General features: G+C 31.3%; 1 protein-coding gene across 3 annotated transcripts in view; it reads left to right on the plus strand.

Annotated features, from left to right (window-relative positions):
• Nucleotides 1-18,731, plus strand: part of LOC148614476 (3'-5' exoribonuclease HELZ2-like) — a 41,354-nt gene that overhangs the window by 4,667 nt on the left and 17,956 nt on the right. For all 3 annotated transcript variants that reach the window (XR_015923666.1, XM_088588566.1, XM_088588567.1), the window contains exons 2-15: nt 3,407-4,381; nt 6,557-6,638; nt 7,003-7,149; nt 9,771-9,860; nt 11,564-11,632; nt 12,181-12,317; nt 13,749-13,779; nt 14,180-14,464; nt 14,902-15,041; nt 15,410-15,498; nt 16,358-16,445; nt 17,155-17,243; nt 17,492-17,567; nt 17,882-17,933. Coding sequence is in view for 2 of the 3 variants with exons in the window: in XM_088588566.1 (XP_088444692.1) it covers nt 3,455-4,381; nt 6,557-6,638; nt 7,003-7,149; nt 9,771-9,860; nt 11,564-11,632; nt 12,181-12,317; nt 13,749-13,779; nt 14,180-14,464; nt 14,902-15,041; nt 15,410-15,498; nt 16,358-16,445; nt 17,155-17,243; nt 17,492-17,567; nt 17,882-17,933 (2,302 nt within the window). In the remaining variant the exon portion in view is untranslated. The remainder of the gene's footprint in view (nt 1-3,406; nt 4,382-6,556; nt 6,639-7,002; nt 7,150-9,770; nt 9,861-11,563; nt 11,633-12,180; nt 12,318-13,748; nt 13,780-14,179; nt 14,465-14,901; nt 15,042-15,409; nt 15,499-16,357; nt 16,446-17,154; nt 17,244-17,491; nt 17,568-17,881; nt 17,934-18,731) is intronic.

Raw genomic sequence — 18,731 nt, forward strand, 5'->3', positions numbered from 1 at the left:
ACCCAATACCTAACTATACACATAACCATAAACTTAACCCTTACCATACACCTGACCGTAGATCTAACGGTTGACTCTAGCAACTTTTTTGATACTAGACCTTATCTGAAATTCAGACCCTAACCCTAGCTCTAACTTTATCATGACAGTATCTTTCACCTAAATATAAAATTTTTAACTATATTTCAAACACTAACCCTAAACATAACCCAGAACTGAAACAAGTACATGAATCTTACCATTACCCCATATGTAACTCTAGATATAACTTAAATCAAAGGCCTCAAGCTAGACCATCAAGACTAATACCATACACAAGACCTAAGTCTAGATCTAACTTTAACCGAAACTTATACTAGACATATCTCTAGACCTAATCCTAACCCTAACACTAATTTAACCATAACCATAGACAAACATCAACATGCAATAAAGCAATAAAGATTTACAAGGTAGTTCCCTGTCGAGGGATTCATTTAGAAGAGGTCACCAGACGTGATGCCATACACGTGCAATGAACACAAGGATGTGCAAACTGTAAACAAAAGAATGAACAGACAAAAGAAAGTGCGGCCCCAAAAAGCCCTCGTGGTAGACCAGCTGAAGGAAAGAAAAAAGCCAACCAGAAAACAGATGTGACACCTATAAATGGAACTGTATAGAGAGGAGTTCGGAACAAAGATGGTGTAGCTGTATTAAGAACGTAAAACGTACAACGTCAGAATATCAAATACTAGTGGAAACCAAAGCGGAATATCGTACATCCTTGTATAACGACCTTAAGAAATCAAGAAAATTACAAAAGTTCGACTAGATGAATCATATTGATCTACGGTGCCAGAACCTGATATAGTGAGAGGATAGTTCATAAAAAAAGAGGAGCTATATGGGAAATACAATAAACACCACCAGTCATGTTACCGAGGAACGAAAGGAAGAGAAGGCTAAATAGAGTGGAAAAAACAGCCTTGGCGCCAAACGACACTGGGACGGCAAGACTACTTATAGTAAAACAGAATCATCAGAAGATTGGATCGTGAAGTGTTATTTAAACAGGAAGAACACTTTATGGAACAGACGATTTAGCAGGACCCGGTTTTGAAAAACAGACGACACTTCGACGAATGAAACAATGAATATGAATTGTAAATAAAATATACATGTAAAAGAAAAAAAAATCTTGTTGTGTAATAAAACTACTCTAAAGAAAGACCTCCTTACAAAACAGTGTAGCTCAAAACCGATAACACCTATTAAAACTGTTAGCGACGGCATAACAAACATAGTTACTATCAGAGTCTCATAACACGGGTCAAAGTTTGAGTGTAAGTAACTTGAAAACATACTATAGCAATAAAAAGTTCAATCTCCTTATAAAAAAAACCATCATACAATACTTAAACAAAAAAAGGGGGCGAAGGAAACAAACCACGAATGAAAATATGGATAGAACAAATATATTCCGTAGTTGAATGGTTTACCCCATAACGGGTCTAATCTAGTACATGCGACATGTAAACATTGAAAGTATGAAAAAGAAACCGCTTGCCCGATAGATCCTCATAACACGTTCAAAGGGTTTACGCGACATGCAAATATCGAAAATACTATAGCAGTAAAAAGTTCAATCTCCTTATAATAACAAAAGAAAATAATTAAACGAGCATACAAGTCTGAAACAAAAAAAGGGCGTAGAAAACAAAGTACGAATGAAAATATGAAGAGAAAAAAATCAACGAATCAATGGTTTACCCAAAACAACCCCATAACGGGTCAAATCAAGTACATGCGACATGTAAACATTGAAAGTATTAAAACGAAATAGGTTTACCCGATAGAGCCCCATAACACGGATAATATCGATGAAAAGGTTGAGTGGGTCTGTAATAGGTGATGAAATGGTCGACTATAAAAATATGAAATGAAAGGTAATACACCATTGAAAAGCTATTAATGTTCCAAATGGAAATCTTACAATTGTCAGGATAATCATTAGTCAAAATTTCAAACTGAACACAAAAAAATATTAAACATAATTAAACAAAATACAATGATAAAAATTTATTTCTTAGTGGTAAACATTGCACAACACGTCCTTACACCTGTAATGTATTCGTAAAGCACAATAAAAAGCGGTTAAAAATCAATACATGGGCTATTGAAATCAGTTGAGAATTTGATGAAATTGTATACGAAGATTATACAATAAATGTAGATGTTCATAAATGAAGTAATAGACTCTAACATTATTATACTTTTAAAAAGACTTCTTTTTGAGGCTTTAATGGTATTGATATATTTCAACACGTTTTAATGTAATGCGTAGTGAAGCATTATACCTTCGTTAAATGAAACAAAAAAATCAAATGAAATGAGTTGCTTGCAAATGATGTTATCCTAATTTTACGTCTGCGACAAAGGGAACATTTCCATCTGACCATTTTTCAATTTGTAAATATTTTCTCCAAACAAACGGAGCACTATCTGTAAGTTGCTGGTAAAGAAATCGTTTTAGTGCAAGATCATATAATCTCATTACAAGCATATGGCATGCCCATAATAAGGAAAATTCATAGTTCGTTTGAGACAACGTTTTTACATCTACAGTTTAACAGTTTCGAACACCTCCTATCTCGAACATAAAATATGCACCATCAGTGCAGTAATTTGAAGTAATCTGTTCTGGCATGACAAACAAAAACAAAAACAAAAACAAACAAAAAAACAAAAAACAAACAAACAAAACAAAAACAAACAAACAAACAAACAAACAAAACACACACACACACACACACACACACACACACACACACACATTCGTAATAAATTGGCCTTTTGTGTAACCTACTTCAGTATTAAAAAAAATGTTTTATTCATTCTAGACTCTTAACCTATCATACTTTTAAAAAATCGCGTTTTAACTTTGACCCCAAACATCGTCTGCTTAAATACAAAGAAAGAAAAAAAAACACATAAAACCATACCCCCCCAAGAAAAAAAAAAGAACAAAAAAAAGAAAAAAAACAGTTATTCCATGACTTTTCTCACATTATTAGTAAGGGAAATGAGGGTATGATTGAAAAAAGTCAGTTTATACCTCCTTCATTGTTTCAAAGTGGTGCATTTTACAAAAGATTCACTATTGTCGCCTATGGGAAATAAAAAAGTACCATTCTACTTTATTGACTGATCAATAATTACCCAAGCTTTCTTCCCTTTCTCAATGATGTTTTCATTAATGTTTTGACCACACCGTAGTGTTAAACTCTTAACAAAATGTGGTTTTCCACGATGAAAAAAATTCAAAAACATTTCAACACTTTTCCTACTTTATGAGTTATATGGAAGTTGATGTATATATGGAAACGTAGTTGTTTACTAATATAAATTATTTATTTCTTTGTAGGTTTAAGTATTTTTAGAAGATAGAAATAATGACCGAAATGATTACACAATGCCATTGCTTAGTCTAAAACACTACAGGCTTTTTAGAGTTATCTATGAAATAATGGAAGATGTTTTAAGAAATCTTTTTGACTGCTATCTTAAAAGAAACCATACTACATTTGAAAAATTTCTCAACGATAACCAACATGATATTTATCATTTCTTTATGAACAAAGAACCCTGTTGTGTGTGCCAAGGAAGAAAGCGTCATTTTCAGGTGGAAAGAGTCCTTCAGGAAAGTCAGTTTAAAACAGTTTTTGATGTAAGCTCAACTAGAAAAACAAATCATCTTCCAAAAAACTCTGGTAAATTTTGTTGTTGTTTTGCAATAAAAAATGTGCAAACAGACGTCTTAGACTTCACATTATTGAGGTTTTTTCTCGTAAACTTTTGTGAAGACCTGATCTGGCACCGTTGTGAAGAAGAGACCGGAAAGGATTTTCCAGAAATATTGTTACAATATAGACATGACATTTATCATCTATTCAATGACAGAGTATCTTGTTGTCAGTGTAGATCAGGCTATGAAAAACCAAAAGCGTTTAGAAAGGCAGATCCGAAAGATTTAAGGAAACTTTTTCTTCCTCATAACAATAAAAAATGTCAAAAATTTTGTTCATGTTGCTATGAAAAAGACACGACCCTTACATGTGAATCATTGAGAAAAAACATAGGCCGACAAATGTTTATTTATTTGACGAGTTATATATGTAATATGCGAAATCTTATTGAACAGGCAACTAATTTGAGAAATGATATAGTTCATAACTGCACAACAATGTCAGATGAAAGGATGACTTTAGTTTGGGAGGAATTAGAAGCATGTGGCACTCAACTGGCTAAAGTTGCACAATGTGAAGAAACCACAAGAGAAAAGTTCAATGAAATCAAATCGTGTACGTTCGATCAAGAACATTGTGAGCAAATGATGGTGGTTAGTATATCTTTAAGATTAGAAGACTAAATATGCATAACAATCGGCAATTCTATCTTTGATAACTTGAAAAATACATACAAATATTTTCACGATATATTTATCATCCTTGTATTAACTATTACCAGAAAAACACACTCGGTTACGATACGCGGCCTTTGTACGTCACCTTGGTTGTTTCGTACACATTTTCTATTTCCCATGCATATTCCATGACTTGATTTTATTAGTTCTGCCAATATTATCTATCGGTGAATCAACCTTTCGTTGCAGGTTTTGATAATGGAAACTTTTGGAAAAATTGACCTAGATGATTTGTCTGTTTAGAAAAAAAAGCAAGTTTTAACTGACTCTTGGGATTCATTGTATCGTCATCGAACGTTAAATTATTTCGACTTCTTTATAAAGCATGGTTGCATGCTTATTAGTCCATCGTGCACACCCCCACTCATCAACATCATGGTGATTTTTGGGTACCTATATACCTCCCATTACCGAATCAATTTGTCGCCAAAGAGTATTCTCGGATTCTTTTTCAGTATAAGCTAATATTTGTTCCCCACTGGATAAAAAGCATAGATGTTTGAGAGTCTAAGCCTCCGTGGGATAGCATGTGTGAACAAACTAAACACATTTAAGTGTCACCATATAGCCCAATGTCTCAGCTTTACAATGATACCAGGGAAAGTGAGGTAAAGTAGGGTTTCGAGGTAAAATGAAAAAAAATGTACTCCTACCCTGCCGAAAAATCGCTTAGATTGACATATTTTTCAATGCCAAACCCCTAGAGTATTAATGCTTCAGTAAAAAAATGGCTTATTTGGTATTTTCTGTTTAGTATTATCACAATTTATACTTCTGGGGTTCCTTTGATGAATTTTGCCGATTTTCGTAATCAGAATTTATCAAAAAATGCGAAAAATTGGATTTTCGATTTTTCGGTCACAATTCACATAAATTCGACTCTAAAAGTTATTGCTTAACTAAGAAGTCTCAAATTTGGTATCATTCGATAGATATTTTCATTTTCTACATAAATAAACCACGAAAACCTAATTTTTTAGAAAAGGATTTTCAAAAAAAGTTTACGATATTACCACTACCCCAAGAAAAAGTATTATCAAACAGAATTCTCATTCACAGCATACTGACATTGTAGAACTCATATTTTGGGCATTTATAATTAAGATAATGATGTTCATATCTGATCAATTCAGGCGCTTTATGTAGAAAATTGAATTATCTATGGAGTGATACCAAATTTGAGACGTTTTAGTTTAGCAATAACTTGAAGAGTCGAATTTATGTGATTTTCGACCAAAACATAAAAAATCCAATTTTTCGCATTTTTTTTTTAATGAATTCCGATCACAAAAATCGGCAAAATTCATCAAAAGAATCCCAGAAGTATAAATTGTGATAAACCAAAAATACCAAATTAGCCATTTTTACTGAAGCATTAATACTCTAGGGATTTTGACATTGAAAAATATGTCAATTTAAGCGATTTTTCGGCGGGGTAGGGTACAATTTTTCCATTTTACCGCAAAACCCTAAGTGTCACCGCATGATAAAGCATACGTATGTCCGTTTACTTCATGTTGTAGAAAGAAGAAGTTCGTAGAATTAAAAGAATTTTAAAAAATGATATTTGCCTCAACGAGGTATAAAAAGTAGCCAAAAAATACAAAAATGCTCCACTTTATTTTTTGGCAACAAAGATTCGTAAATGGGAGGTATAAGGGTACCTGAAAATCACATTTTGGTTGATAAGTAGGGGGTGCACGGGGGTTATCTCAGCCCACGTACTATATTATAGTTTCTTCTTACCAAGAAGAGTTTCGTTTCATTAGCATTAGTTTGTTGGGATAGTGCTATTTAATGAATTTTCCGAAAACGAGAACAAAAATGTACGGATCGATGTGCTGTAGGAAGGCAAAACAGTGTAATCAACCGTTGATTCTGTCGATGAGCATTGACAATATTCATTCTAATCTAATTTGAGATTTTCAATTCTTGTTTTCATAAACTCATATATCATTGGCGCACGATATAAAATTATGTCGATATTTTTTTCTTCGAAATTTTGAATAGTAATACATACCCAAAGAAAAAGAGAACAATAAAGCAAACAGCAGTAACGCTTAACACTAAACTAAATTTGTTTTCATGAAGGAATCCCGAAATGATATTGCAGAAGACATGGTTGAAACTTGCTTGCAACAACAGAACCATTTCGTCAATCACTTGATGAAAGGTATGTATTAGAAGACATTGATTGAGAAAACAAATTTAGATTTTAATGGGTTATTAAATACTTTTCAGACGTGAAAATTTTATAGAATGAAATAAATATAGAATGGAATAAATGTTGGCTAAGTTGAAGTCCTGGAATAATTCTTTTGATATGTGGAACTTGATTACGTAATTTGGAATAATAATTTTCTAATAAAAACACTTGTTTTCTAGGTCTTGAATTCACAATTAAATGCTTTCTTTAAAAGAGATTACCAAATCTTAAACTTCGTATATGACTTTTTGAATGTCCATCAGTTATGTCTCCATAAATATTGCGTAATGCAATGGAATATACTTGTATATTGTTTTTCTTTCCTTTTCAGAGAGACACAAAAACAAGCGAAAAAGAATCGGAGAATTAGATGAACCATTTATACCAAGACAAAATGTCCATGATATAAAAAATCAATTCGTTTTTCATGTTATCCAAGATTTAAAGGACAAGTGTGGGATATCTGGTGACACTCAAGGTATATGAAATATTTACAGTAAATTCTATTTGACATTGAGCAGTGGTCTAACAAAACCTACGTGTATCAGCATCACCGCACTAACAGCAATTTTGCCATTTAGCTCGCGTGGCTCGATGGCGTATTTTGCGTAGAACTAATGTGTTTTTTTATTCGCTGAAAAAGATGGCTGCCGTCAATAAAAATAGAACAGAGGGGTCAGTCAGAAATGCTTTTTGCATATATCTTCAAAACCATTAGGTGAAATCATGAAATACCTGAAAGTGCCTGTCCTATATAACGCTATAACAGTTCGTAAGGCATGACATCACATTAAACAATTTTCAAAATTTTGAAGAAGCCAAAAAAAGCAACCTCGGGTAAAACATGAAGAAATTTCGAGAATGGGGCAGTAATGTTTCACATATCTTTCGTTAAAGTAACATGCTTCTTGATGCATTAGAAATTTTGCTTATTAATATGAAAGAAATTATCTTTGGTCGCTGCATTTACTTTCGATTTGCCGAATATTGCCTTACCTCTTTGTTGCTTACAAAATTAATTACTCCCGGTGGACCCCTACCTATTTGCTACTTCTCTGTTCATCTAACAGTTGGATTTTCCAATGGAGTCTGGAGTGCCATGGCGACAGAAAAAAATACTATCATCAAAGATTCAAAAGGGAATGGAAGAATTGTGGGTTTTACAAAAAAAAGCCTTCATTAATTAGTACGTGCATCATACGATTTTGTACAATTTTGAATTAATGTTTCTTTTTATTCGACATTTCTTTCAAAACAAATTGATTAATTTTGAAATACTAATTTTTTCCTAATGCCGTTTATAAAAAATTTGGCAACTTCCTAATTTTACGACCAAACATTTCAAAAAGTAAAATGAAATAAGTTTTCAATGGTCAGGTAGGTGCATTAAAAACCTCAAAATATCTTGTTTGGTACTTGTCTATTAGATTTGTGAGACATTCTAAAATGCTCTTTATTATAAAACTTGAATATACTATTAATGGGTGGATGATGTCGTTTCATTTTCGTTGTACATGATTGTATGCATTGGAGTAAAACAAAAAAAAAACAGACAAGCATTTTAAGTAAAGAACTCAATAGATAAATTTTACACAATTTATAAGAAATGTTGTAAAAATAATTGAAAAAAGATCAAATGAAATAACAGCAACCCACTGTACAATGGTAATGTATGGAGATATACCAATTGTTGAAAGACACCCATTTAGCAGTTACATTATTCGTTATTTTTTCAGCGAAACTGTGTGCGACGTCTTGAGGCAAAATTGTCCCGAGAAACTTTAAAGAATAACTAGACCAATGAATATTTTTGTGTATGGTGGCAAGGTAGTCACCACTGGCTCACATCGTTTTGCGTTACTTAGAATCCTTAGTAATCATACACGTGTACTATAAAATTATCTAACTATAAGCGTTTTTAGGGATTGAATAACTGAATTCAGTTATATAATTTATATTTTAAATTATAAATAATTTAAGATTAAGAAGGTAAGAAAAAACTGTAAACATAGATAAAGAACCATTTCATGCATAGTAATAATATAAACTAATGCGTATACATGAAACGTATTCCAGTATATAGAAAAAAATATGCATTTACCCCCTGAAAAAAACATTTTTGTTGCACAAGTCATTGATTCCTTTCCAGCTAAATTGTATTGAAAAAATTTTAATATATCAAATGAAAGTTTTTGCTTGAATACTTCAAGAAAACTATCCAGAACATTAATTACGACCCCCAATTAGACATCTGCATCACTTAGTGAACTTAAGATACCCAACACTTAAAAATGTACTGATGGCTGTGACAAATTCTAACGATACAGTTTACGGGCACAATTATTTCCTACGTTTTGTTCTGATTCATCTCCTTTTTCTCCAAGAATGTTTAATAGCTTGATATAATTAATAAGAAAGTACACAAGTATTTAGGGCGTTTAAAAATTATCCCACCTATCAGTTTTGCTATTATATTCTTACTAAAATACAACCTTGTAATGACAGAGTAAACTATTTTGTGTTAAAAATATTAAAAACCAATAAAAAAGCAAAGGCAACACCGATGAAATATTGGACTACATAACATATGGTGTAACAGTCTTCTTTGTTCATTGGTTATTATAATCACGTGATGCAAAGTATATTCCACGTACATGACGCCTTGTTTCTATTTTTGAAGATATTGACGCTATGTTTCTATCTATAGGTATTTTTACGCTTTACTTCTAAATTAAGATCCGCATATAAACAGTCCCATACTGTAATTACTCTCAGCAAGTCATAGCGGAAGCGCCGCAGACGAAGCAGAACACTCAAGTTCATATCCAAAATACATGATCTCATATGTGATATATAAATTAAGGACTTTCACAAAGTCAATGCATTATATATGGACCTGTAAGATTACATTGATTTCGGACGTCGTCCTCGGACGACATAATCTGCACAGGTCAATATTTAACGTATTAAATGCGTTAAAACTCCATAAGTAATAAGTATTAAACAGGGTTTAAATCCTAAGAAAAGGCCTTTTGAAATATGAATTTGTTACATTTTTGTAAAGGTTTTTTTTTCATCAGAATTTCAACGTTTTCTTAGCTATGGAGGTGGCAGTAACGGTAGAAGTGCAGAAACCAGTTAGCGAAAGACCTGATCAACCAATGGAAGAACAATTTGATTTACCACATGGTGAATATTATTTGTATTTATGGTTAATATGTATTGCTATCATAATATGAATATTGTGATATAAGCTTTTATACTGCAGTTCCGAATAGACAAAAACACAGGTGACGAAATCAAAGATTTCGTTAATTACCATTTTGAAATTATTGACCGTTAGCATATTTGCATAGTGCCCATTGATAAATGTTACAACAAACAAAAATGAACTTCTTTTTGGCGAAGTACGTTTCATAAATACAGGACAGATCTCATTAAAACCAGACTTTGTGCAGTGAAATGGTGAGGCAATACTTAACCTTCTGATTCCTCTACATGAGTGAACAAATAACATGTTAGGGACGACTTTTTTCATCTGAATTATTCCGAAGCGTATGAACCAATAGTCACTGACGAATCAGAGTAACCTGCTTTTTATGTGATCATAATAGAGAACAAGACAATTAAGGAAAGCAAAATTATCGTACAAAAAGAAGATATAAATATTTATAAATACCTGTGAGCTGCACAAGCGTATTGGAATATTATCTCACCATGGGTTTCATTCATTTTGTTAAGCATTTGGTCATTTAAACTCATAAAAAATACGATTGAGCTTTACTGTCTTTACTGATTGACTGACTGATTGATGTTTACAAAATGCATACACATTTGCTGGCAAAAGACATGAAAAACATAAAAAAGAAGAGAAAAAATAATTGCCATGAAAACGACAAATTCATTCGAAACAAAATAAATGAGCCGGGATATAAAACCGTTTAAAATACAGTGTGAAATTTTAGGTGCAAAGAAAATAATTATTTAATTTCAATTTATTTTATAATGCACATTTAACGCGTTTACTCTGATACCTACCCTATTAGACTGAATGTTTCAATTGACGAGACTCATAACTTCCAGAAATAATCGTTTATGCACATCTTTGTAAAAGTGGATACTAATGAATCTCTTTGCAAAATCATATTTCTGGAAGAAAGAAATAAAACTCTCAAATCAGTAAGTGAGCAAAATTATGGGGTTGATCACTTATTATATAGCAATATCGGGGCTGCAATACAGAGTGCATTGCAAAGCATTCTACGACTTAGTCAAATGAGTATTTCTGTAATAAAAAAAAATACAAACACCTGAGGCTGATTTCTTTTTCTTGAAATCGAACCATAATTTTGGTACATTATGAAAATTACGAAACTTATATTTCCCCCATGACCACTATTTTCAAATTTGCCAACAAATATGCCTAATTAGGCCGGTCCCAATAGATGGGCATACTTTTAATGGACCCGTCCGGTTTCTTAATAAACGGACCAATAGAAAATTTTAAATTGAATAATAAAATTTAGCATTACATGAAATTAAATATCTTACAAAGCATTATTATTACTTACACAAATACATTTCTTGTATGTATGTGTATGTACGGTTTATTTTTTGAAGTATTGAATTTCTTTAAATCAATTTGAAATTGAAATTAATACAACAGTGTATTATTAGCTTAGTAATATACTTGCGTATGTTCCTTGTGATAGGTGAAACAGAAATTTAATATAGCGAAAACAAAACAAAAACGAACAAAAACAAAAACAAAAGCAAAACAAAACAAACAAACAGACCCCCACAGGTGAGGTTTATTCATTTGAATTTTGGATAAAGAATTCTGGTTTTGTTTGTACTTAAATACTTCTGTGATTGCCTTTTCTCTTTCACAGTAGAGCCATTGGATAGATCTGTTGCACCAATCGATTCTGATAGTGAAAGTTCATCTGAATCTGAATCAGGTATATTTCTTCTGATCGATTATACATATTTATGAGATACTGTCTGTTTTTTTTTATCTATGAAGTTGTCTATGCAAATCCCATGTAGTGGGTTGCAGATGACAAGTTTTGTTTTCAAAATTTTCCTTCATTTCATGTCATATATGCCCCTTTTCTCAAAGTTAATTGTTTGTTTATGAGAAATGACTTGAAATGCATTGAAAAAGCGAGATCTTTATTTTGAGCTAAATATGGTTGCTTTGTTAGGGAACTTTAAAATCATTTTAACCACTCATTGTCGGCTCAATTTATTTTAAATACTATTTGACATACACACAAAAGTACATGGGAACAAACAACTCAGTGGGAATAGGTTTATGTTGTGCCATTCATATCATAGGATTTTTTCTGAATTTTACATAGACAGCTTCTTAAAAAACACAGTTAAATAGTGGTGGTATAACGAGTCTTCTTCATTATTGTCAAATTATGCCAAATTAAACGAAATTTTATTATGTTTTCAGTAATAAGAAACATATTTTTATATATTTTTTCCAACTTCGTCATAGATAAACCTGATATACATAAATGTGGTAAGTGCGGAATGGAGTTTACTGTTTTGGATGAGTACTTAAAACATGCCTATAGCGGACAAAAATGCAAAAAAAGATTGAAACGAAAAGAAAAAACAAATACAGATCTCACAGTAAGTATGTCTTTACAAACTCAGTAAAAAAAACAACACGTTCATATGCAATGTCCAGACAAATCTTCAAGCTCTAGGACAGGTCAACACAATGTGAAATAATCCACAATTTGAGACATTCTACAAAGTATGAAATGATAACGCAGCCACCTAGATGACATGATTTTCACACATCGGAAACCTCTTTGTGCCAAATTGCAGAAATTCGTTTGAACCTCAGTTTATCAGATACACAATTTCTATTTTACATATTTTTGAATTTCTCTACCGTTTAGCTGGCATCGGAAACAAAAGAACGACCACACTTTATCTTCGTCGACAGAGTTTTTTATTTCACAAATTCAAACGTTTCCGTAGAAATTGCAACCATCTATCCTGTTAACGAGACAGAATGCAACCTGGAAAAATATTTATGTACCAATAGGTTAAACATTGTTGCGTTAGTTAAAGTAGGTTCATTATGACTTGCTTGAGCAAAATGTAAAATGGAGTGTAAGTTTCGTTACACTTTATTTCTTATTTATGTGTTTTCTATTAAAAGTGACATTACTTTCTCAAATTGAAAGCACAAAAAAAAGCAGGTCCATGCATTTTTTCGTGTAAATGATTTCGATCACTTTGGCCTTTGAGCAAAAACAAAAAAAAATAATTATTGAAGTGACGTTATCAAACCGAGTCTAGTGCTGACGCACATTTTACGATTTAAATTTCGTTTTTTTTTATAAGTAAATATAACTTTCACGATATAAACGTAACAAAAGCTATAGAGTTAAACTATAAACAATATTAGATTCTGTTGTTAAATCATGGTATAAAGATTTGGGTAGAAGTGGTTAATTTATTTCTAGTCCCTGAATTTCAATTTGCAGCTTTTGGCTCTTAAGTGTCGGTCTCTGTAAAAAGCAGGCAGCGGATGAAATATGGTATGAAAAAAACCATCATTTTGATATTTTCACCAGCAGAATCAAGGAAAAAAGACTATATTTTCTAAATCATGCTGGTGCATTCATTGAAATGCGTTGAAAATAACCATTTCCAGGGACAGACAACTCTGCCTGTCAGAAACCTTATTTTTTCCCACATTCTATCGCAAAATTTCTGAGCAAAGCCAGTGAAGCAGACATAAAAAAGTGTCTTTTCAAATACAAAAATCATCCTTGAGCTTTATTACATTGTCAGGTCGGTGGGTTTTTGATATGCATGTTTCTGATTTTTCCCATTTTGTCACTGATTCTTACAAACACTTATACTTAAAACAGGTATACTTCTATCGAGTGTAATATTGAATCTCTCATGTTTTTTATCTCTACATTTCAGTTCTAATTATATTGACTTGTAGCGGCCTTGATTTATTTGCATTTAAAACTGAAATTATTAACAATCTGCATATTCACTTTTTCAAGTACTTTATTTAATTTAAAATATTTTTAGAACTCGTTGCCGACAACTGAAACCGTACAGGGTATGTATTTACATTATGAATTCGATGATTTGCTGTTTTGAATTAGGCAAAATGAAGTCAAATACTTTTGTACTAATGAACAAAATAAATAAGTTATTATATAAAGAGAAACGTTTGAACTAAACTTGTATTTACTTTATCAACTTAACACGGATAACAGTTTTCAAACTTGATGATAATTATTTCCAATAAAATATCGTGTTATAAATTTGTTTGAAGGTTAATGGCAGGGGTATACTTATTTTGTGTCAGGCACGCCTCCTATACATACACCAAACATGCATTTTGTATTAAATGATAATTTTAGTTGTAATCCGTATACCGCTGAAATAGAATTATGGGCTTAATACAGTACATAGGGTAGGCATGTTGAGCGATACTCAGATATTTGAGTTTTTAGTGAGAATGGAGTTTACAAATGTGGATGACAATTGGTATCAGACGGCTGATGAAATAATACGTCAAAATCCACAACAATTGGATACAGAAGATATTACCATCGAATATTCTGAGATGGGAAGTCTGGTAGTGTGGGCCAAAATGAAATCAGATGTTATGGAAAAAGAGGAAAAACTTCAAGATGCAGTTAAACATTTTGTTTCCAATATGCTTGATAAATGTCCTATTATCCACCAAAGAAAAACAACTTTGCAAGTTAAATTTGATGTAGTCAGTGGAATTGAAGGTATACTATCATGTAATTATCTGAAGAATAATTGTTTTATGATATCGATATAACTTTATCAATTGCTTCTGTCATACTTCTATAATATCAGTTGGGACAACCCAATTTATGTTTAAATATATTAGATTAATAAATGAAAAATTTGTTTCAGTGAAGGTGACAATGAGAAATGATGTGTAGTCACACTCATACTTTTAAACAAAAAAAAATCCCAACAAACAAGAGTTTCAGTCTGACAAAAAAAGTTGAAAGGGATGCACAACTTTCAACAATTACCTTATGTTGAAATTGTCAAGAAACGAAGGACACTTTGTTTGCGAAAAATTTGCAATTGCATATGTATTTAAGTTCTTTCTTCTTCAAAGGTAACGAAGCCAGGAAATTTGACATTTTTCTTAAATTTGACATTACTGTTTATACCTTTTCCTCATTTGCAGATGATGAAGAAGACGAAGAAGATGGACATGATACGTTTAAATGTGGACGGTGCGATCAAGTATTCTATCAAGTTGAGTTTTTTTGCTCTCATAAGCTTGAATGCAAAAGGAAACGTAAGAAAAGAAGAGTAAAAAAAGAGGTAATTATATTTTATAATTCAACTAAATCGGGTTAAAATGTTTCGGTGTTTATGAACAAACATTTCTTGATTGAAAAGTCAAATGTATACTGCCGAATATGTCACAAATGCTGTTATCACCTCGCTATTTTTATTTTTTTTACTTAACTTAATGATTTATTTATCATATTGTAAAAATTATGATGATTACATTTTTTTTTTAAATATTTCAATAAACAATTTATATTATTTTATTTTATTTTCCCTTTTCTCGGATAAACTTAGACTTAACAAAACAAAGTTTCGTTTTTGGTGGTATGGGATATATATGAGGATAATGAATGTCCGATAATTTTGTAAGCCCATTAAAATAAGTCTCAATTTTGTAGTTTGATTGCCTACCAGATGCCCAAGAGAACACCCACATTCTAGAGAATACCACGATTCATTCACCATCAACTTTAGAAGAAACAATGAAGTAATATCTTTTTTAAGTTATTGTTATAATAGATACGATATTATATTAGATAGCAGTCCTTTAAAGATTCTTCAGCCAAAAATTATTTTAATTGTAGTGTCTACACATATAAAGATGTATGAGCATCAAATCAGAAAGTGCATTGGATGGATGAGTGCGGACACTGTACCTAACTAGTCCCTTTTTTGGTTTATTTTCGAAAAAAATGAAAAAAGAAATTGCATATTTTCATGATACCATGTCTCAATTTTATGCCGAATGTTTAAAATTTAAATTCAAGCTGTAAATGATCATAAAATGTTCATTAAGTGTTTCAATGGACAAATAAGCAGGACAGTAGATTGATTGATTAATTGTTGGGCTTTAACGTCCGAGCAGCAGTATTTTAGCTATATTCAGGCGATGAACATGAAATGGATCACAAAATTAACATGAAATGATGATGGAATGAAAAATGGGATGGGACACAAGGATAATAGGGTCGATAACTTTTGATTGCCACTAGAAAAAGGGAGAGATGGGTAAGGTCGGGTAATTTAGCCTCCCGTGGCGGAGTGCAAAGGTTCCTACTCCTATCGAATATCACAGCAGGACAGTAGAAATAAACATTTTGTTTTGTTTTGTTTTGTTTTTCTTTTTTTAAACAAAACATTTGTTTACGGTTCCATTATTTCAAGTATATCTACAACATCATATCGACATATTCAATTATTTTAAACACACTTTTAATCTAACTTGAATTCAGTTGATTTCTGTAGTGGTTTAACGAAGACTTAGCAATACAACTTCATTTATCATCATTGCAATGAATTAGCAAAACTATATACTAAGACGGGTTACATATTTCCATCCAATTTAGAGATTTTGACAATACAGATAATGTTGAAAACACAGAACCTGAACGTCAAGATTACACACAGACAAGGTCAAAACTTGACCACAGAGAGGTGATGCCTATGTTACTGCTTAAATAAATTACTGGAATATTTTATGTTTCATATTTTCATTACCCTGTCATTAATTGTCGATGGAGTAAAGTTTTACTGCACACATCGCTCGTGTTCTTTCTCTTAAACCTTCACTTTTCCCACAAAAGACTATCAACACTAGGAAAAAGATATAAAATTTAGCATGCAACTTAAGTTTGTTGGAAATATTCTGGTCAGTCGCTCATCAACTTACTGTTTGCCTTTGATTTTTGTATTGCATGTATTGCGCTTTAAGTCATCGCCCCATCTATCTCCTTTACATTTTTAGAGGTGATCGTCTCATACAATTAAGGTTGAAAACCACACGTAGATGTATATTGAGAAAAAAAACTTTTGTCTACTGACTGCATGGGGATGAAAACGTACTAATATTCATAAGCACAATTCCTCTCAAACTGCTGAACAGATTTTGGGGTCTATCTATAGTAAGAATTAGAAACTGTTTAGATCCGCATAAAGGGCGATAATCAAAGGGGAAAGCAATTCAAACTAAATGCTTTCGGTTGAAACATAGTAAGGTTGGTGCTATTCACCAAAACCACCGAATAGATTTATATGATGGTTAGGCATACTATAAACATATACCTAAAGGAAAATAGCTTAATTCAGATCAATGTAGTTTGAACTTATTGAACACAATAAAAGAAGCTGACAACTAATTTTGTAGGTGGATCGACCACAAGAATCTGTAGAGAAAAGCCAGATCTATGAGGATAACCAGCTTTCATCCCAATCAACTTTACAAGAAACAATCAAGTAACATGATACAGACATTTGAGTAAAAAATCTTTAAACTTTTAAACTTTAAATGATAATAGAAACAACAATGCTTTTTTATACTTTAAATTAAAGTTTTCAATTTGCAAAACAAAATGCGGAAATATTTGCAATATTTCTACTGGTGACAATGCAACACTTTTCATTTTGTAGTGTAAAAACATGTTTAATTACTGCAATGATGTTTGTTAAGACAGTTTACATGTATGTATTTACACTCAATATAGAAATGATGATGTTAAAAACGCAGTAGATGGCTGTCAAGAGGACACGCGGACACGGTCAACACTTGAATACAGTGAGGTGAGGCTTATATATTTTTGGCAACAATAAATTGAAGATAATACTTAGATTACAGCACTTAACTGAATGTCAAAACAACAATGCTAAAAGGGTCGTATATGTTGTAAAAATCATTATGTCACAAAAGACCAAAACAAATTAAAAAAAACGAACAAACAAATATACACGAGATGTTTAAAGACTTTTTTACTGAAGTCATTTTGTCACAGCTCCGATTCAACAGAAGCACTTAAGCATAAACTAAATATTTGTAAGTATTTAAATCCCCCCAATGAAATAACAGACAGGAATAATGATAATTTTCTATATTGCAGTTGGTGCAGTTTGACCAAAACTTACAAGACTCAAAAGATGTTAATGCAACAGGTCAGTATGCAAATATTCCATATACTGCATCACACCATGAATATATCAGGTGTATCCCAATAAGTCTAATACGGTATTCCTGTGTATTTTCTTTATAGTTGTTTTACTTGCGGGTATGTACCCGGTATCCAACCATATATGATAATACCATATTTATATTATATTTCTTACTTATGGCAAGCCAAAGTGGAAAAATATCAATATTTTGTAATATAAGAAAATGAATTTTTAATATTACAAAATCATTTTTTTAATATTAGAAAATATTTTTTAATATAAGAAATTCATTTTGTAATATTAAAAATTCATTTTCTAATATTATACATTCCTGATTTAGTAATGCTATAAAGTATCACACATTTTGTAATAAATGAATTTTTAATATTAGAAATCTAATTTGTAATATTAGAAAATGAATTTGTAATATTACACAGTCACTTTTTTAATATTACAAATTCATTTTTTTAATATTACAAATTCATTTTCTAATATTACACATTCATTTTCTAATATTATTTAATTCATTTTCTAATATTACAAATTCCTGATTTAGTAATATTATAAAATATCGCACATTTTGTAATATTACAAAATGATTTTCTAGTATTAAAAAATCGTCATTGAATTCGACAAATCCATTTTCTAATATTAGAAAATCAATATCTAATATTCAATAATAGTTTTTTAAGATTAGAAATTCAATTGAATTCTTAATAATTAAAAAAGAATGATTTTTTCATATTAAAAAAGTGTTTTGTGATATAAGAAATCTTATTTGTAATATTAGAAAATAATTTT

Source organism: Perna viridis, chromosome 6 (genome assembly GCF_037379345.1).
Source record: "Perna viridis isolate PV_CMFRI_1.1 ecotype Kerala chromosome 6, ASM3737934v1, whole genome shotgun sequence".
NCBI classification, from domain to species: domain Eukaryota; kingdom Metazoa; phylum Mollusca; class Bivalvia; order Mytilida; family Mytilidae; genus Perna; species Perna viridis.